Genomic DNA, 17,398 nt, shown 5'->3' with positions numbered 1-17,398 from the left:
CTCTTTTTGTTGAATAGGACATGCCTAGAGGATGAAGATCTTGTGTCTTTTTTACATTCATATCTCCTGAACCTAGCATAATTGTTTTCCTTGTTAGATAACTCCTTATGATTTCAAGATCTTGATCAGTAGACTTCCCTTAGCTCTTGACTGTCTTCTATTGAGAGATGACCAATGGTTTTATCAACTCCTAGCATTGTTCCCTTTGTTACCAGCAAATAGGACGGGGGAAGAGGTGGGGGAAGAGGCAGAACTACAGAGAAAATAAGCAGAAGAAACATAAAAGTAGCTCTCTATCTCAAGACAAATAAGAAGCAGAACCATGCATTGGTGTGCCACCTAATAGGTTCATGACCATAGTTGTAATTGTTATAATGATCAAATATTTGCTGAACTGCAAATGGATGGTCCCAGCAATTTTTTTGAATGAGAAGGTTAGAAGAATATTTCTGTGTAGTCTGGCTATTTTTCCCAATCAGTTGCTCTCAAGACATCACAAGTTTGCAAGAGTTCCTTGGCTTGCTTCTTCTCTTTTCTTTTCTCCCGCCTCTTCAGCAGTTTCTGTTGGTTTGGCCAGGGAGCAGACTGAAGAAAAGTCTAAAGAGAAAAGGCCTGGAAAGCAAAGAGGTGATTACAGCCAAAGGGCTGAACAAAAACAGTTTGGATATGGCCTCTGTTGTCACTGGAGAAAACAGGGAAAAGTAAGCAAGAGAAGGACACTTGCCAGCGTGATCATCTCTGATTGGAAACCTCAGCGATGACATCAGGGCTCTGGGGTGCAACAAACCCAGAGTGGCTCATCCCGTGGAGCATGTTAATGATATGTGGTTACCTAAGGCCACTTTTTTTTATGTGTTAGACCATGAATGTTAGGCATTCATGTTTAAAAACCTTGAGATAAAAAATAGGAGATAATGATGATGAATAAGTAAACAGTGTGTTACAAAAGACATCCAAGTGGCCAAAGGTGTTAATAGGTGGTTTGTAATAAGACTCTTGTAAGAGAAGAGGAGGGTGGAACTGACCGGCGTAGCTAGGGGACTCAGACTCTGTCGAAGGTCAGAAATTCTGTGACTGGAATGGGAGAAACCAAAGGAAAACTGAAACCTCGCTGAGACCTGAGTCAAGAAAGGTACCATCAGCAATAGAAATAATCCCCAAGTCCCCAGGACTAGAGGACTCCTTCTGTCTTCAGAGTCTTGATTTTACATCAAGTTGTTTTCCTAAATCTTAGGCTTTGAAACATGAATGCTGGTTAAAGTTTGTGGAATAATGACTCATCTTTATTGACATCTTGCCATGTAACAGGCAGTGTGCTGAGCGCTGGGACATAGAAAGTCATGGGATCCCAGGCAGACGTGCGAGTGCCGAGGGAGGTGGATTATGTAATACTTACCTCGCCGTGGCGCTTTTCTGAGTCCTGATATATAGAACTGGTCCTTGCTAATGATTAGATCTAGCTGGTGAAGCTTAATGTGGTTTGAGGACAAATAAGATGTGGCATGTTGTAAACAAATAATGATTCATTTTTCTAAGAAGAAATACATTCTGAATACATAGATTCAGCAAAAGTCTGGGATAAATCTATGAGAGATGGATCCACCATGGATTCATAAAGCGTTGTTAGGAATGTGTGGTCTTAGCCAGTATTTCTGGGCAGCCAAGGCCCCTGCCCCTCAGTTCCATCATCAGAATAGCTCTGGCTGTGACAGGTCCCTGAACTGCATGGTCGTGGGTGCATCCCTGTGTGGCATGTTATCCATTCCATTCTCCACGGCCGAGGCAGGTCTTCCTGTGGAGGGCGTGGGAGTGTTGCGCGCTCTCACTGTTTACCCATTGGGAATGGAACCAGGGGGTAAAAGTTATGTTAGAGATTTCAGCCCAAAGTCAGGAAGAACTTTCTAATAGAATAGTCAAAAAGTTGAATGGTTTCCTTGGGAAATACTTCAACACAGGCTGGATTACCACCCAAGATGGTGTCATAGAAAGTAGAAGTTGACCACACCCAATATCTCTGTTTTTTAAATCCACGATTCTACAACGCAGTCTTTCAGTTGGATTTTTAGATTTGGGTAAATGGTCACTCTCTTATACAGAACTGACTGCTTCAAATAAAATTATTCATACATTTGCCACAGTCTTTTTGCCTGTTATGAAAATGAAATCCAAGTTCATTTTCTCTTTCTTTAATGAACATAATATTGGCAGTGTATCACAGTGTTACTGGTACTTTGCAATCTTGTGCCTCCTTATTATGAAATGAGAAGAGACTGTTCTTTGTCCTTGAGCTAATGTTTTGTCATCATCACCAGTGCATGCTCTTGGGAAGAATGGAATAGGAGGTAGAAAAATAAATATGTTGCCATTGGCAATGAGCCTCCCATGCCCCCAAAGGGACCCCTAAGATACTCTCATGGGTCACTAACATTCCAGAACAGAGGGCTCCGTGTGGCTTTACCTGCCTAGCCCCTTATTATTCTGAACTTCCTAACTGCTGGGACTCTTTCTCTCCACAAATAGTTTCATTTACTGTATTCAGCATTAACGTAGGGTGACTAGGTGGAGATGTCTTCTATTCCTACTTTTAACAGATTAACAGCTAATAAACACCATGCAACACCCTCTTCTCTCCACCTCTTCTAAAAATACAGAGTTCGATTTGCCAACGTCGGTGTATTTAAAGCCTCCAAGATTCCAGAGAAGACTTTAGAAAGTTAACTGTGCACGTAAGGCCTGTTCAGAGAGGAGGTTTTCCAACACAAAGAGCCAATCAGTATATCAGGAGCTCATCTGAGAAGAACCTCGGGGGATCTTAGAGTCATTTATAAGGAAAGAGTATTTGTTCTCACTTAAAAATAAAACTTCTCACTTTCTTCCCGGTACACAAGACTATAGAGAATTCTGGAAATGCATTACCTAGGGAGTTGGAAAGGCAGCCTAGGTTTCATCTCAAGAGTGAAAGCTTGTCTTTTCCGGGAAAGGACAGCACGTTACATTCCAGTGACTGGTGCCACTTCTCTCCCCTCCTCCTCCAGCCTCCTCCACTGTCCTTGAACTTGCCCTTCCTCCATTTAGGTAGAAGCAGTCAATGTTAAAGAAAGCTCAAATGTCAGGATATGTGTTCAAAGCTTTACAGGAAACCCCAACTACAATACTCTCTTTTGACCATATGGAGTATCAGCAAGAGTATGTCTGAGGTAACTTGGGTAATTATGTTAAATTGATATCCATCAACACCTCACTGATGTGGTGCAGAGAGAATTGATTGAAGGGTAAAGTAGGACTGCGTGCATAGTTCAATGAATGGAGTTTCCAATATCAATGAAACAGAAGCCTTCAAGTAATGTATCTGCAAACTCCTGGTTGTTTCCTGAAGTCTGACAGTCCCGAGTATCTGACCCTCAAAGTTCGGCTTGATTATTAGATTATGAAATACAGATAAATATTTGCAGAAGTGGATCGGTCTCTTTGCTTGAGGTGTCATTTCTGGGGTCAATCCCTCTCTTCACCTTCAGGTAGGTATTTCTTGTTCCAACAGAAACTCAGGTGTATTTGATTGCTTACCTCACCTTTTATTTCTCTTGCCCTGCTTGTCAGTTTCATGGACTGCACGTACCCAGTGGTGGGGTTGACTCTGGGACAGGCTGGGTCAGTGCACTCTGTAGTGATGATGACATTGCCCTGTGCCAGGGATGGCCCGTGCTACTCTGGGCTCACCCCTGTTCATGATATCAGCTACCCTGACCTTAACGTGTTCTCTCTTTCATGCAGACCAGACCTCCTTTGAAGAAGGTCAGAGTGAAGTTCCATCGTAGTTATGACTTGTTTGCAGATCATCTGAATTGGGTTCATTTCTTCTTTCTCCTGCCACCTAGTGTCATCTGTGCCTTGTGCTCTGCCAGACTCATTTCCTGGTGGTGCTGTCTCTCATGCCTCCGTACCAGACCACTTGCCAGACAAACCACCCAGGATCGGTAAAAAAGTCAGTGTATTTCTTTGGGTTATTTACAACTTCCTTTGCTGGCTTTTCTCCCTGCAGAACTGGACTGGAAGCCATCATGGAGACTTATGCGTTCTGGAGACCCCCTGTGCGCACACTCACCTTTGAGGACTTCACCACCATGCAGAAGCAGCAAGGTAAGGCCCTGGCAGGGCCTCTGCTCAGAAGTAGGGCCGGGGAGGGAGTGAGAGCTGAACTGAATATAGCGCACCTGGCCCCCAGCCGAGCCGGATTTCCCCGAAACGAAGAGAACTTGGTTGCTCTGCAAATAACAAAAGCATCGCCACTTGTGCGAACAGGCCAGTTCTGGGCAGCGCCTCCCCCCCCCCCCGCACCCCACACTCCCTCTGCCTTCCTAAAAGTGAGGTTATGCAGGCACGATTTTGACGATGGGGAGAGGATCATTTCTGTCACCAACCGTTCACAATGCTCTTGGCGTTTGAAGAGATCCTCATGATAACTCCATTCATTCCTCGTGGCAGCCTTATAGGTTTTCTTAGTTTTGTGGATGAGAAAAAACCTGGCTTTGGACGATGGGAATAAATCGCCCTGGGTCTGAAAGCAAGGAGTGGGCTCTGTAAACCCGCCTGGGTCTGTACCTCATGCTGTCTCCTTTTCTACTTCAGTGGAACACACCTCTCAAGGTGATGGGCTAGGTAGACTCCCTTGTGCCCCTGCTCCGTGCTTTTCACCCAGTTTCTCACATCTCTTCCCTTGCGGCGCAGGCTGGGGAACCGGTGGCCACGTGCTCAGAGGGCTCAGTGACTCCCCTGTTCATCAGGTACCAGAGTGACAGTTTCCCACCAAGTCAGGCACCTCTGAGTTCCCCTCTCCAGTCTTGTCCTACTCAAAAGTGACACCAGTCAAAATGATAGACTGAGCCTGTTCTGTTCCACCAAAATGCCACCGTTCATGGATTAAGACGAACATAGAGATGAAGAGCATAGGCACTTGGGTTAGGCTCCTATTGCTCTTCCCCCCAAGCTTTGCGGACTTGGTCCAGTCCCTCATCCTTTATGCTGCTTAATTTTCTCATCTGCAAAATGAGGAAACGTAATAGAATTCCTGTGAAGATGAAGTGAGATAATAATGCATTTAAAAACATAGGGAGCACTCAGTACATGCTAGCGGTGGTTGTCATCACCATCATCACCATCACCTACATCCCCTTGTGTCTCTGTGTATGGAGACTAAGGGGAAGGTGAATCAGGGTGAAGAGATACTGCTTTTCTGATGATTCAAAACGTTCATCTTCACTGGGATCTGGTAAGGCAAACAATTCAGAATTTCTATCTCTTTTTCCGTAAGTGGAAGAAACGAGGAAGCCCCCCCCCCCCCCCCCCCCCCCCCCAGGAAGTGACTTGCTCCCCATACAGCTTTGATAGAAGCAGGAGAGTAAATATTCAGCGTGTCACTTTTAGGCCTGTGTGGCCCTTTTGAGGCAGAGGTTTTATGGGGAGTCAGGAGGTCTGGGCCCTTATCCTTGGTGGTCACTAGCTCTATGTAATCTCAGGCAAGCTATTTCGGTGTCTGGGCCCCAGCTGCCCCACCCACCAAAAAGTGACGATCTTTTTCTGAGGCCCCTCATATAAACATGCTTTATAAATGAAAATGCATCACACACACTTGACCTTGTGTATTTCTGAGATGGCTTCTTGCTGACAGGCCTTTGCCTTCCTCTTGGGCTCTCCGAGCTCTCGCTAAGCAGCATCGGTATCACGGAGGCTGGTGTGAAGGCGCTGGCAGAGATATTGCAGTTCCTGAGAACAGGTGCTGGTGGTAACACTGTGTTCACTGCCGAGTCCCAAGACTTACTGCAGGGCCTGGCACCTGGGAAGTACCCAGTGGACGATGAATGAGGTCACACGGTGGCATTGTGGCTCAGGGAGGCAGGGTCACTGTGTGATTACATCTTGGGGCACCACCCCCCACTGTGTGTGGGTGTGGATGGGGAGTGGTGTTGGGGCTGCTGACAGCATTTCACCTGGCTGGGGGGCCACTGGGCAGGCGTGGGAGCAGCTTAGGTGTACGTATTGCAGGTTTCATGGTGGTTCCACTGAAAATTTATTGATATGGAGACTTACTGGTGAAACCTGGCAAACCGTAGTTAAAGAGAAACTGAACTTTCGAAATAAAACGTCACGTTTACTCAGCAACTCGCAGGGGGAGAATGAGCTTGAATTATTGGATACATATGGCAGTGGGATGGGCCAGAGGAAAAGCCAAGACCCTATTAAATAGTATAATTGAAGTACATTTTTGAACTATACACTGAACTTGATCCAGATTCTCATTATTAAAAAATATGTGGCTTGGTTTCTTGACGTTAACAAAGGAGGTAAAAGTAACAATACCCATTCCCTCTTCCCGTAAGGACTAAGGGTTATAGGAACTCTGGACAGTATCACTCATGACATGAAGAAAAGAGGTGCAGCCATCTGTGTGGGCCTGTTTTTCTGTCCTGGAAGAAGTAGGCAGTGGTGAACTTCTAGAGGAAACCTCAGCGGCAGACTGATGGTGTAGCAATCACCTTTTAGTGAGGAGAGTCTTGGCGGGGTGGCGCTGAACCTGACCTCCATGCAAGGACTGACTCACCAAGGTGTCCATATGACCTCGTTGTCTCATGCACAGGACCGTCTGGCATGTCGAATACATGGCTCAAGACGGTTTTGTGCCGCTGCTGCTGGGGGCTGCGTGAGCTCTCTGCTTGGATGAGGTTAAGGATGCTTTTTTCATCCTGCCCTTGCATCCTTGCATTATTTTTGTTTCTCTTTCATTAAGATCCATCTGTTGATAAAATTCCAAGGAAAATCCTTAGGTGAATGAACCACACTTTTGCAAAAACCCAAACCCTCTGATTTTAAAGACATATTGAATGGGTGTTCTATATAGTTGTGTTTGCTCATAGGAAGCATGCATGGGATTCATTATCCTCTGCCTTTTGCACAAAAAGGAACCGAGGCACGGAGCAGCCTAGTGCTGCATCTGCAGCTGAGTGGCGGCAGAACTGAGCTGAGAACTCTGCAGTGGATCTCTTACTTGACAGGACAGTTTCCACCAGACCACAGTATCTTCCTCCATTCGTACTTAGTACAACTTCAATTTTCTAGAAAAAAAAACTTTAGTTTGGCCCTGGCAGGTTTCAGTACGGGTCAGGGCACGTGCCTGGGTGCAAGCCAGGTCTCCAGTTGGGGCGCGCGAGAGGCCATCCATCCATCGATGTGTTTCCCACACGTCGGTGTTTCTCTCCCTTTCTCCCTCCCTTCTCCTCTCTCTAAAAATAAACAAATTTAACCTTCATACAATTTAGTTGACTGTTCCAGTGGGTGGTTTCTTGTTCAACAACTTGTGCATTAGCTCCAAATCAGTCCATATTTTGTTTTAATGAAGTCAAGTGTATGGTCTGACCTTCAGACAGATTCCCATAGAATTAGCAAGGGAGTTTGTACTTGTGGACAGTCAGAGACAGAAATGATAATTCATGGATGGCTTTGCTTGAATGCTGCTCGTGACAGGGACAAAGCAAACTAACCAACTAAGTTACACTTGGGGAGTTTGCTAAGACAATACAGAGGCCAAAGAAAAGAAATAACAGCCCAGGCCAGCTGTCAAGTCCCATTCTGTTGTTCTGACGGGGTTGAGATGTTCTTCTTATGCTGATGTGGTCAGCGGAGCTACTTGTACAGCCAAAACCGAGAGAGCGTTTGTGAGCCGTGCCTCAAAGTGTTTCTGACAACTGCTGTGCTAAAAGGAGCCCGCCAGGACCTGTGACCCCAGAGCTGGCAAATGTCTGCACCCGCGGAAAGTAGGGGACAGGCCCGCCATGGATAGAAGCCCTCCCTCTCCTCACCTGGCAGCAGCCGTTCCTAGACAGTTGTCACCACCGTCGGGTGTTCTAATGCCTGTCAGGTAGTTAACAGTGAGAATGACGAGGGTCTCTATTGGTTGGAGATCTGGCGTTACTTAGAGGTTGGTGGTCGTGAGAGGAATCAGTTACTGAGCATGTTCCTACTAGTAAGAGATTGGGAAAGGAGGGCGGTTGAATGGATTGCGGTCTCTGAATGACTGTGCGATCACTGTAAGGATCCCAAAGTAGCCAATTTCATTTATCACTGAGATAAGGAATAAAGCCCTTGAGGAGCTCGTGACAGGGATTGGAGAACTCTCAGTTCCATCACTGAAACTGACAGTTATTCCTTGCATTTTCTATTTTGTCCCCAAAGCCTTAAACTCAGTGTGTCCAAAACTGAATCCAGGGATTATGGCACAGATTGGCGCCCTCTCCTGGAAGGATGGCACCCCCATCCTTCCGTCTGCCTGGAGGTTCCTCTCCCCTACCAGCTCCAGCTATCAAGAGTCCTTAAGTCCATCCACATCACTGACCTCCCTTGCCACCACCCTCCTCTGAGATGTCAGCACTTCACTCTCAGGCTCCCCAGGGTGGCAACTTAGCTGCCAGCAGCCCTGGACCTGCATCCTTTTAGGTTTAACTCTGATGGGGAAGGTCATGTGCCTCTTTCCTAAGGGTTCTCGCAAAATCTCATGGAGTCTCACTGACTCTAATTGAGTCCCCTGAACCAACTGCTGTGGCCCTGGAGGAAGGGAACACCATGCCTGGATTGTCCTGGCATGTGTCACATTCTTTCCCTGGAGATCCGGCAAAGGGGTGAGAGTGGAAGAGAGGGTGTTACTCAGTGGGAAACCAGGTACGAACGCCAGGACGCAAGCAGATTGATTCGGTCTAAATTATAACAACAGCAGATGCACACTGAAGAAGGGAAGGCAGAGAAACAAGTTTGTGGCAAGTGAAGAAAATGGGGCACTCCACTTAGGAACTTGGTAGGCATAGAGTAGGGCCATAGAAGAAGCAGAGGGACCAAAGTGAAAATTCAGAACCAGGCAATGACGTTAAAAGCTGTTTTAGAGGGAAGAGGTTTGGGCCAATGCATGCCTTTGAACTTCAGGCAGAAGGATGCATGCAGAGTCTTTCTAAGACTGAGACCACCCAGTTTCATTAGTGCTCTACTGTTTCACACCCGCAGTTTGAGAAGGGCGCTGAGGAAGGGTAGATAGGTCCTTGGTTGGTACGAACAGGGCTGGGATCATTAAACTGCACGGCTACTGGGTTTATTCCCTGGAATCAGCCCACGGGGGCTGACTTTTTACCTCTTATCTGTTCGAAAGCCGCAAAGAAGGCGTCTCAGATACACAGTGAGTCAGCGCTCCTCAGGGACAAATGCCATCACGTCATATGAGAAAAGAGTATGGCTCGTGGAACCGAGTAATTACATGGAAATTTATTCTTTACTAGTCCAGATGGGGTTTTGTTTTACTGTTTTCAAGTGTTTTTTTTTTTTTTTTTTTTTTTTTTTTTTTTTGTGAGGGGGCAGCACAACAAAATAAACCCAAAAGGAAGCTGTAAGCGAAAGCCTCTGTATTACAGTCTGGAAGTGATCAACTTAAAGATGCACAAGTCAGCAGGTTTGCTATTCAGGATTTGCATGGTCACATTTCGCTTGTCTTCATGGTGGACAAGGATATTCTAGGCTGTTGTCCTCATGTGGAATCACTGCCAAACATGTATTCTTTTTGGTTGTTTTGGCTGTTAGCCTGGAATATTGGAGCAAATTGATGTCAAATTTGAATTTTAATGAGCACCTTCTCACTTCAGTCCTCAAATAAAATAGGGTGCAGGGGTGGGACAGGTAAGGGATTGATCTTGGGATGCCAGAGAGGTTTTGGTTACTTAGGGCATTATATTTTTAAAAATATCACATTAGTGTCAGGTGTACAACATGGTGATTCAACATTTATATTCCTTACAATGTGATTACTGCATATACAAATGTGATCGCCATGACAAGTTTAATAAATATCTGCCACCATACAAAGTGATTCTGATATCATTGGCTATATTCCCTATGCTGTGTATCCCTGCTCACTTATACGTGGAATCTGTGAAACAGAACAAACAGAACAAAACAGAAAGGCTCACAGAGACAGAGAACAAACTGATGGTTGCTGGGGGCGAGGGGGTGGTGATGGGCAAAAAAGGTGAAGAGGTACCAACTTCCAGCTATAAAATAAGTAAGTCATGGGCATTACATGGCGATCACCTCCCAGAAGTGGATTAAGTCCTCTGAGTACAGTCAGTGGTCCCAATCCGCTGGGGAAAGAGACCAGTCGGCCTGTCTGTGTTCCGTTCTGCTTTGCTTGATCTGAGGAGAGATGGAGAGAGGTGGGGCATCTGTGTCCATAGGGGCAGAGGGGAGGGGGGAGGGGCAGATGGTTCAGAGGGGGAACACAGTTGGCAATATGGCCCTGGTGGGCCCATAGAGAGCCCTTGTGTGCCCAGCGCTCTGTCATTCCCAGCCACAGAGGCCCCTTGAGCCTGTGACGTCAGGGCATCCGCCTGTGACACAGCTCACCAGTGGCAAGGCCACGATGCTCAGCTCCCAGGACAGAGGCCAACACCCGACAGCCGTCCCATCAGAGCCCAAACACACCAAGATTCCCTTCACCTCCCTTCACTCCTACAAAGGAGGAGGAAAAGAAACACACAGTTAACACCTATATGCACTTTGTAATATATATTATTTCATCTATTTCCTTAAAATCCCTACCAGGTAGATATTCACAATTCCATTCATATGGAAAGGCTAATTTGCTAAGGTCAGGACAACGGCTGGAATTGGAACTGGGTTGGTTTGACTCTGTAAACCACGTTCATCATTAAATGACGTTTAAATGGAGACCCTGAGCTCTTGGACCTGGTGGGTAGAGAGGGGATGAGCCGCAGGAAAGGGAGGCGTGCTGTTCTCCGAGACGCAGTTCTGACCCCTCTGTGTCAGGCGGCCTGGCCTCTCCCTCTGCCTGAGCTCCTCTGCGAGGAGAAGCCTCCAGGAAGCCAAGTGTTGAAATGCACAGGGAGGGCAGCCTGCCTCCTTCTGCGTACTTAGCACTTGGCTGGCACTCCCAATCTTGTTCAGCAGCTGACAAGTTGTTAGATCACAAGAGAGTAAAGACTTCTGAGTTTCTCTGTTTGCTTCTCTGCAAAATGCATAGCACAGTCTTCTCTATGCGGACTTTGAAAACTCGCTGTTACCTGCATGGAGAACTTCAAGTGCATCAGAGCATTTCTTCAATGCGAATGGAAACGTTATGACCTTGTCCTCACAGGTTTGCTATCTCCCCCTTCAAACACTACTTCATGGTGGGGGGGCTCTCACCCCCTGCAGCTCAGCAGGCCACCAAGTCTCATTTCCAGTGAGTGTCATTTAAAAGCCAAAGCAAGCTGACTACAAACTTTTTAACATGTGCCTCTCATCTGCTCAGCAGAAATCCCTGTAACTTGTTAATAGTTCCCTTATTATTATGATTTTTTTTTTGGGTAGTGAAACCAACTGAGGCCTTAAATCAGTACCATTCATTCCATTGTGGGCCATCCGAGAAAACCATTTAGAGTTGTAAAAAGTCATCTGCCCCATCCCGCACTTCCTGCTGCAGAGCGAGGCCCAGCGCTGATGGAGCGGACCTGTGACGGGACAGTGCGGCGTGCTGAACAGGCGGTCTCCTGGGGGACTGCATGAACGCCCGCTCTGGGAGCACGAGGATGGACTCTCAAAGCGAGGAGACCAGATACATAGCTCATAAAACACAACTCTCTTTACAGCTGGAGTCAGGTTTCTCCATTTGTGCCGTAGCATTTATTTCACAGAAGCTCATGGCATTTAGGGTGAAAGACAAGGAAAATGTGTAGAATGCCTCTAAGAGGAACCACAGGCTTGCAGAAAACGAGCTCCCAAGCTACCCATAGGGCCCTGTGGGCAGAGCATTCAGAGGGACCAGATGCATGAGAAGTTCTTTCTCATCCTTCTCAGCCTCCCCTTCCCAGACTGAGATTCCTGGAAAGAACTTCTTGTTGGCCATTGACACGTTTAGCATCCATTGAATCCTCACACACAGATATGATTTTGAAAAAAACAGAAACTGAAGTCTTATCAGTTCAAGCCCCTCACCTCACAGATGAGAGGACTTAGAGGTAGCCCACCTGGCCTGTGGGCATGAGCTGGGTGGGTGCCGGCAAACCTGGAATCGGGACTGGTGCTCTTCCTACCAGGGCCAGCTGCTGACTTAGGTCTTCCGGAGGTTTTTACAATGTTGACCTTAGTAAGAGGTGTCCAGCCAGTGGGCTGCATGTGGCCCAGAATGGGTATGAGTGCAGCCCAGCACAAAATCATAAACTTACTTAAACCTTTTTTTTTGCTCATCAGTTTTTGTTAATGTTTGTGTATTCATTGTGTGGCTCAAGACAACTCTTCTTCCTCCAGTGTGGCCTAGAGATGGTTGAACATCTCTTACTAAGAGTCTTTTTACCTCTCTTAAAGGAATATTAGGCATGAACAAAAAACAAGGAAGCAGAATTTCCTGAAATGACTCTATAATCGGCAGCTATTTATAACTAAATCCATTTCTACCTTGGAAAGTCATTGGGGAAATCCTTTTGACCAAGGAAGAAATATTAGTTGGGCTCTGAAAAATTTAACTCTAAGAAAACTATCAAGAGCTAAATTTGTATTTCTGCACCCAGTACTGCTACTGTATTTGTAGATGTAGGCCGAGGCCTTTGTTTTCCTGCTAGAAATTAACTTTGGCTTCTCTTTGAGGTGTCTGCCTCCCTTTTTGCACGTCTGGACCCCCCTCCCGGGCACTCTAGGGATGGCATCTTCTCAATCCCGATATTGGATAGCTTTCCAGTTCTTTTTTTTAACAGTTCCCTCAATAATAAAAACTTTACTCCTACTTCTCTTCACTGAAAATGCCCTTTACCCTTTTACAGCAGCTCAGGTTCTAAGAGTCGCTTCCTGAATTGTGGACGACCCGGAGGGCACCATGCCCTCTGTTCCGTGGGGAATCGTGGGTCTCAGTAGTTCTGGGGAACTCCCAGTCTTGCCCTGAAGGAGGGACTCCACCATGGGAGATTCCCATGGAAGACCTGGAAGCTGCTCATTCCAGAGAATTCAAATGAAAGACCCCTCAGCCCCAGCACTCGCTGCTGTCTTGAGTTTCCAGTGGGGAGACCGGAAGTGGATGCTGCACTGTTGCTTCCTGGCCCAGGAAAGGGGATGCTCGCAAAGGTCATTTTTGGCCTTCTTAAACTACCCGAAGGCTAAACCAGGTTGTGTTGAACTGACCCTTTGTCTTTTGGAGCATCAGCCACCAGTCCAAGTCTATATCCACAGGTCATGGGAGCAACCCTTTCAGATACAGGAGCTTCATGAGTTGAAAGGGACCTAGAGGTCCTCTAACCCAAAGAGTGCTCCCTGGACCAGCAGCATCAGTCTCACCTGAGAGCTTGCTGGAAGTGCACGTTCCGAGGCCCTGCCCCAGACCGAGGGAATCAGGGACTGTGGGGGCGGGCTCAGGGATTCCAGTTTTAACAAGCCCTCCAGTGATTCTCAAGCATGCTCAAGTTGAGGAGCCACTACTCGGGTACTTTGAAGTAAGGAATTTGGTTTGTTCCATTGGTTCTCAATGGGAACATTAGAATCATTTGGGGGAGTTTTAAGATAATATGGACACGGAATCCCCATGCTCAGAAATTCTCATGTAGTTGGTCTGAGGTGGGATTCTGGGACTTGAACAGCTTTTAAAGCCTGCAGCTTCTCCTTGCTTGAGAACCACTGATCAAACCCAAGTCCTCGTCTTCTAGAAGGAAATGGAAGCCCAGAGGGGAAAGCTGTGCACCTAGGGCCAGATGGCGGGGTTGGTTCACGGAGCTGAGCTGTGAGTAGAATGCAGATCTCTGGCCTTCATGACCCATTTGGCTCTTGTCCTCATAAACATCCCAGACCCGAAGACTCCACTCACAATCTGTCCCAGTCTCTGAGACGGGGCGGACTTTTATAAATGAGATTGGCAGAGCCTACAGGTCATAATGATTTCATTTTGGGCTGGTTTTGCTTTATCCTCATCTAGCTCCTGTAATTGTGCTCATAATGTCTTTCATATGACAGAACTTCAACCCCACCCCCCAAGCCCCACCCCTGGGCCCCTCTGCTCAGCCCTCCCAGGCTTCAACCTTGACTTGGCCACCCTGACCCAAGTGCTGTGTTTCTTCTGAGACTAAGACCCTGGGACTTGGTATCCTACATTTGTAGCTGGAAGACTAAATATGGTGAAGTAAGCAACAGTGCCAGGTCAAAAGACATATTTAATGCATTTCCGCTGAGAACGGGACACGTTGAGCTAGTGGCTTTTAATGTTGACTACCAGAGGTCTGTACTGGAAGGGGAAGTTGATGGCAAGAAATGGCAAAGTTTAGGAGGTTTATTATTATTATTTTTACAAAACAAGACTCACTAAGACTCACTTCACAGACAAACAAGAGTTCTGTGTTCTTGGCTGCCACCCTCTCCATCCTCTCCTGTGGAGGGTGTGCTGCACACACACAGGTGGAATCACTTAGCTGAAGTTTGCTGAGTTAAGAGAAAGCAACGGTTCTGCACAGGGCGGCCCATCTTGGACATCTGAGGGTACCTCCGGCGTGGCTTGCATCTGGCCTAGACAGACTCAACTTAAAAGGCCTCTGTCTTAAGGGAATTCATGTTTTGTCTTTCAGGGGGCAGCACAGGCACCTCCCCGACCACCTCCAGCACTGGCACACCATCCCCTTCAGCTTCTTCTCATCTTTTATCTCCATCCTGTTCTCCTCCAACCTTTCATCTGGCCCCCAACACTTTCAACGTGGGCTGTCGAGAGAGCCAGCTGTGTAACCTGAACCTCTCTGATTACCCACCCTGTGCCCGAAGCAACATGGCTGCCCTGCAGAGCTACCCGGGGCTGAGTGACAGTGGCTACAACAGGCTCCAGAGTGGCGCTGCTGCAGCCACTCAGCCCTCTGAAACCTTCATGCCTCAGAGGACTCCATCCCTGATCTCAGGAATACCAACTCCGCCCTCGTTGCCTAGCAACAGCAAGATGGAAGCCTACGGGGGCCAGCTGGGGTCCTTCCCCACTTCCCAGTTTCAGTATGTCATGCAGGCAGGCAATGCAGCCTCCACCTCCTCATCACCACACATGTTCGGGGGCAGCCACATGCAGCAGAGCTCCTACAATGCCTTCTCTCTCCACAACCCTTACAATCTGTACGGATACAATTTCCCCACTTCCCCTAGGCTAGCTGCAAGCCCAGAGAAACTGAGCGCCTCTCAAAGCACTTTACTTTGTTCTTCGCCTTCCAATGGGGCCTTCGGAGAGAGGCAGTACCTGCCCACGGGGATGGAGCACAGCATGCATATGATCAGCCCTTCACCCAATAACCAGCAGGCGGCTAACACCTGTGATGGCCGGCAGTACGGGGCGGTCCCCGGCTCCTCCTCCCAGATGTCCGTACACATGGTTTAATGGCCAGTCCGAGCACCGCGGAGCCTCCAGCAGCCAAGGCCCCGGGGCCTCCATGGGCAGATCCTCCTCTTTGGGAGCCCAATGGCTTTGAAACACAGGAACTGCATTTTTTTTTTTCTGGAGGAGGATAGCATATACCCAAGAACAGCAGGAGACATTTAAGCCACTGAAACATACTTGCGGTGGAATCATCTCTGACTCAGTGGCCATTCTCCTGTCTTCCCAAAGCTTAGTTTTATAAAGCATTGTCTACTCCAGAGTGGCCTTTGAAGAAACTGAATAATCATTTTATAATAATCTTAAAGGAGATGCTAGCATTTAGCAGCCATGAAAAGTTAGCCACACACACATGCAGACCTACCCATACATACATGCGTGCATGCACACACACATGTCCACACACACACACATACATGGACACTGACTCAGAACTGGGTGAACTCTGTGGAGGGAGGCCCGGAGTGGGTGCTTTCATGGACAATGTCTGTGTACAACTCTAGACGGACCGGGCCAGCAGCAGCTGCCCGCTTTCCAACCCCCTGCAGCTTACCCTGTTCCCGGAATGAACCGTGTATCTCGGAACTCCTTCCCATCTGTGAGGGTGGAAAGACATCAGCACAACAACTGGACTTGGCTTCTTGAAGAAGATTGCTTTTAAACTTTGGCTGTCCTTACTCAGCATGCTAGCATTGACGTTCCGGTGGTCCTGTGAAAAGATGGAGAGAGAGAGAGAGAGAGAGAAAGAATAGAAGGCAAGAGAAAGGCGGAGAGCAAGACTGACAGAGGCGGTGTGAGCGATGTTGAGAGATTTAATTCACCAAGGAAATTTGGTTTTGGTTTGTTTTTCCCTGTCCCCCCTGAAGGTTATTGAGAGGATCACGGCGTTGTTGAGGAGTAAACATCTCTGGGACACTATGCATGGTCAAGGGCAATGGTGAGAGGGACCGGGCAAGGAACGCGTCTTGATCCCACAGCCCTGACCGTTGTGATCTGGGAGAGGGTGCACCACGTGGGAAGTGCTGATTCCAGAGCATGCAGCCTGGCAGGGAAGGGACACTGGGGGGTGGGGTGTGAAGACGGAAGAGTGATTGGGGCCCGACACATGAAGCCAAGCACAGAGGTGACGAATAGAAGCCTGGCCTTCTGTGTGTTGGATCCAGACACCTGGCCTGGGTCCACTGCCCCAATGTCCCTGTGGCTGGAGAAATCGTGTTATGTTCCAGGGGATTGCAATGGGCCTCCTACATCCTTCCATCTGCCCTTAGACCTCCAGTTTTATCAGATAGTTCATTGCGTTTTGATGTTTGGGTTTTTGCCTTCATCTCTCCCTTCCCCTTCAAATCCTTTAATGATAAGAAAAGCAAGTGGCGTTTGGTGCAAGCTAAACTTTTTAAGTGGTGTGGAAATGCAAATAATACCAATTAAAATAATACAGATATTATTAAGATTTTTGGTTTTGAGGTGTTGTAGATAAATGTATTTATGTGCCTAGTGGGGAATTCGATATTATGAATATTAAAAAAGGGGGCAATAAAAAGGGTATGTAAAATATGTATGAAGAAAAGGTGTATAAAAATTTGCCCTTATGCACGGAACTCTGTTTCTAAGTGCCAAGCACAGAAAGCCGCTGAATAAAATCTCTGCCATTGTTTCTGGTGTGTTCATTTGTTTGGGTAACCCGAGCAGCAGCCCGTGTGTGTGCCCTGTGCTTCACGATGAGCACAGAGCGCTCATCTCCACCGCTTTCCGTGATCTTTATTCAGACCCCACAAAGGAAACATTGCCATCCTCATTTTATGAGTAGTAACTGAGCTCCGCAGATATCGAGCGAACTACCCAGAATCGGCCTGTCAGAGGGGGAAGTAGAAACTTGAAAGCAGGTCTGATCCTTGCAGTGGGCCGTTCACCTGCGGACCAGCTGGAGAAGCCCTCCTCTCGTGCGCCTGATACCTGCCCTCAACTGAGCCACGGGCCAGACATCACGTTACTGTC

At 47.4% G+C, this 17,398-nt stretch overlaps 1 protein-coding gene across 2 annotated transcripts in view; it reads left to right on the top strand.

Annotated features, from left to right (window-relative positions):
- Positions 1 to 17,057, top strand: part of TBX15 (T-box transcription factor 15) — a 99,964-nt gene extending 82,907 nt beyond the window's left edge. For both annotated transcript variants that reach the window (XM_028503019.2, XM_036014964.1), the window contains exons 7-8: positions 4,040 to 4,137; positions 14,622 to 17,057. In XM_028503019.2, the coding sequence (XP_028358820.1) occupies positions 4,040 to 4,137; positions 14,622 to 15,406 (883 nt within the window). In that variant the 3' untranslated portion in view covers positions 15,407 to 17,057. The remainder of the gene's footprint in view (positions 1 to 4,039; positions 4,138 to 14,621) is intronic.
- The last annotated feature ends 341 nt before the right edge of the window (positions 17,058 to 17,398 follow it).

Source organism: Phyllostomus discolor, chromosome 14 (assembly GCF_004126475.2).
Source record: "Phyllostomus discolor isolate MPI-MPIP mPhyDis1 chromosome 14, mPhyDis1.pri.v3, whole genome shotgun sequence".
NCBI classification, from domain to species: Eukaryota; Metazoa; Chordata; class Mammalia; order Chiroptera; family Phyllostomidae; genus Phyllostomus; species Phyllostomus discolor.
Note: the sequence above shows the minus strand (reverse complement) of the source record. Positions and strands in the feature narration are given on the sequence as shown.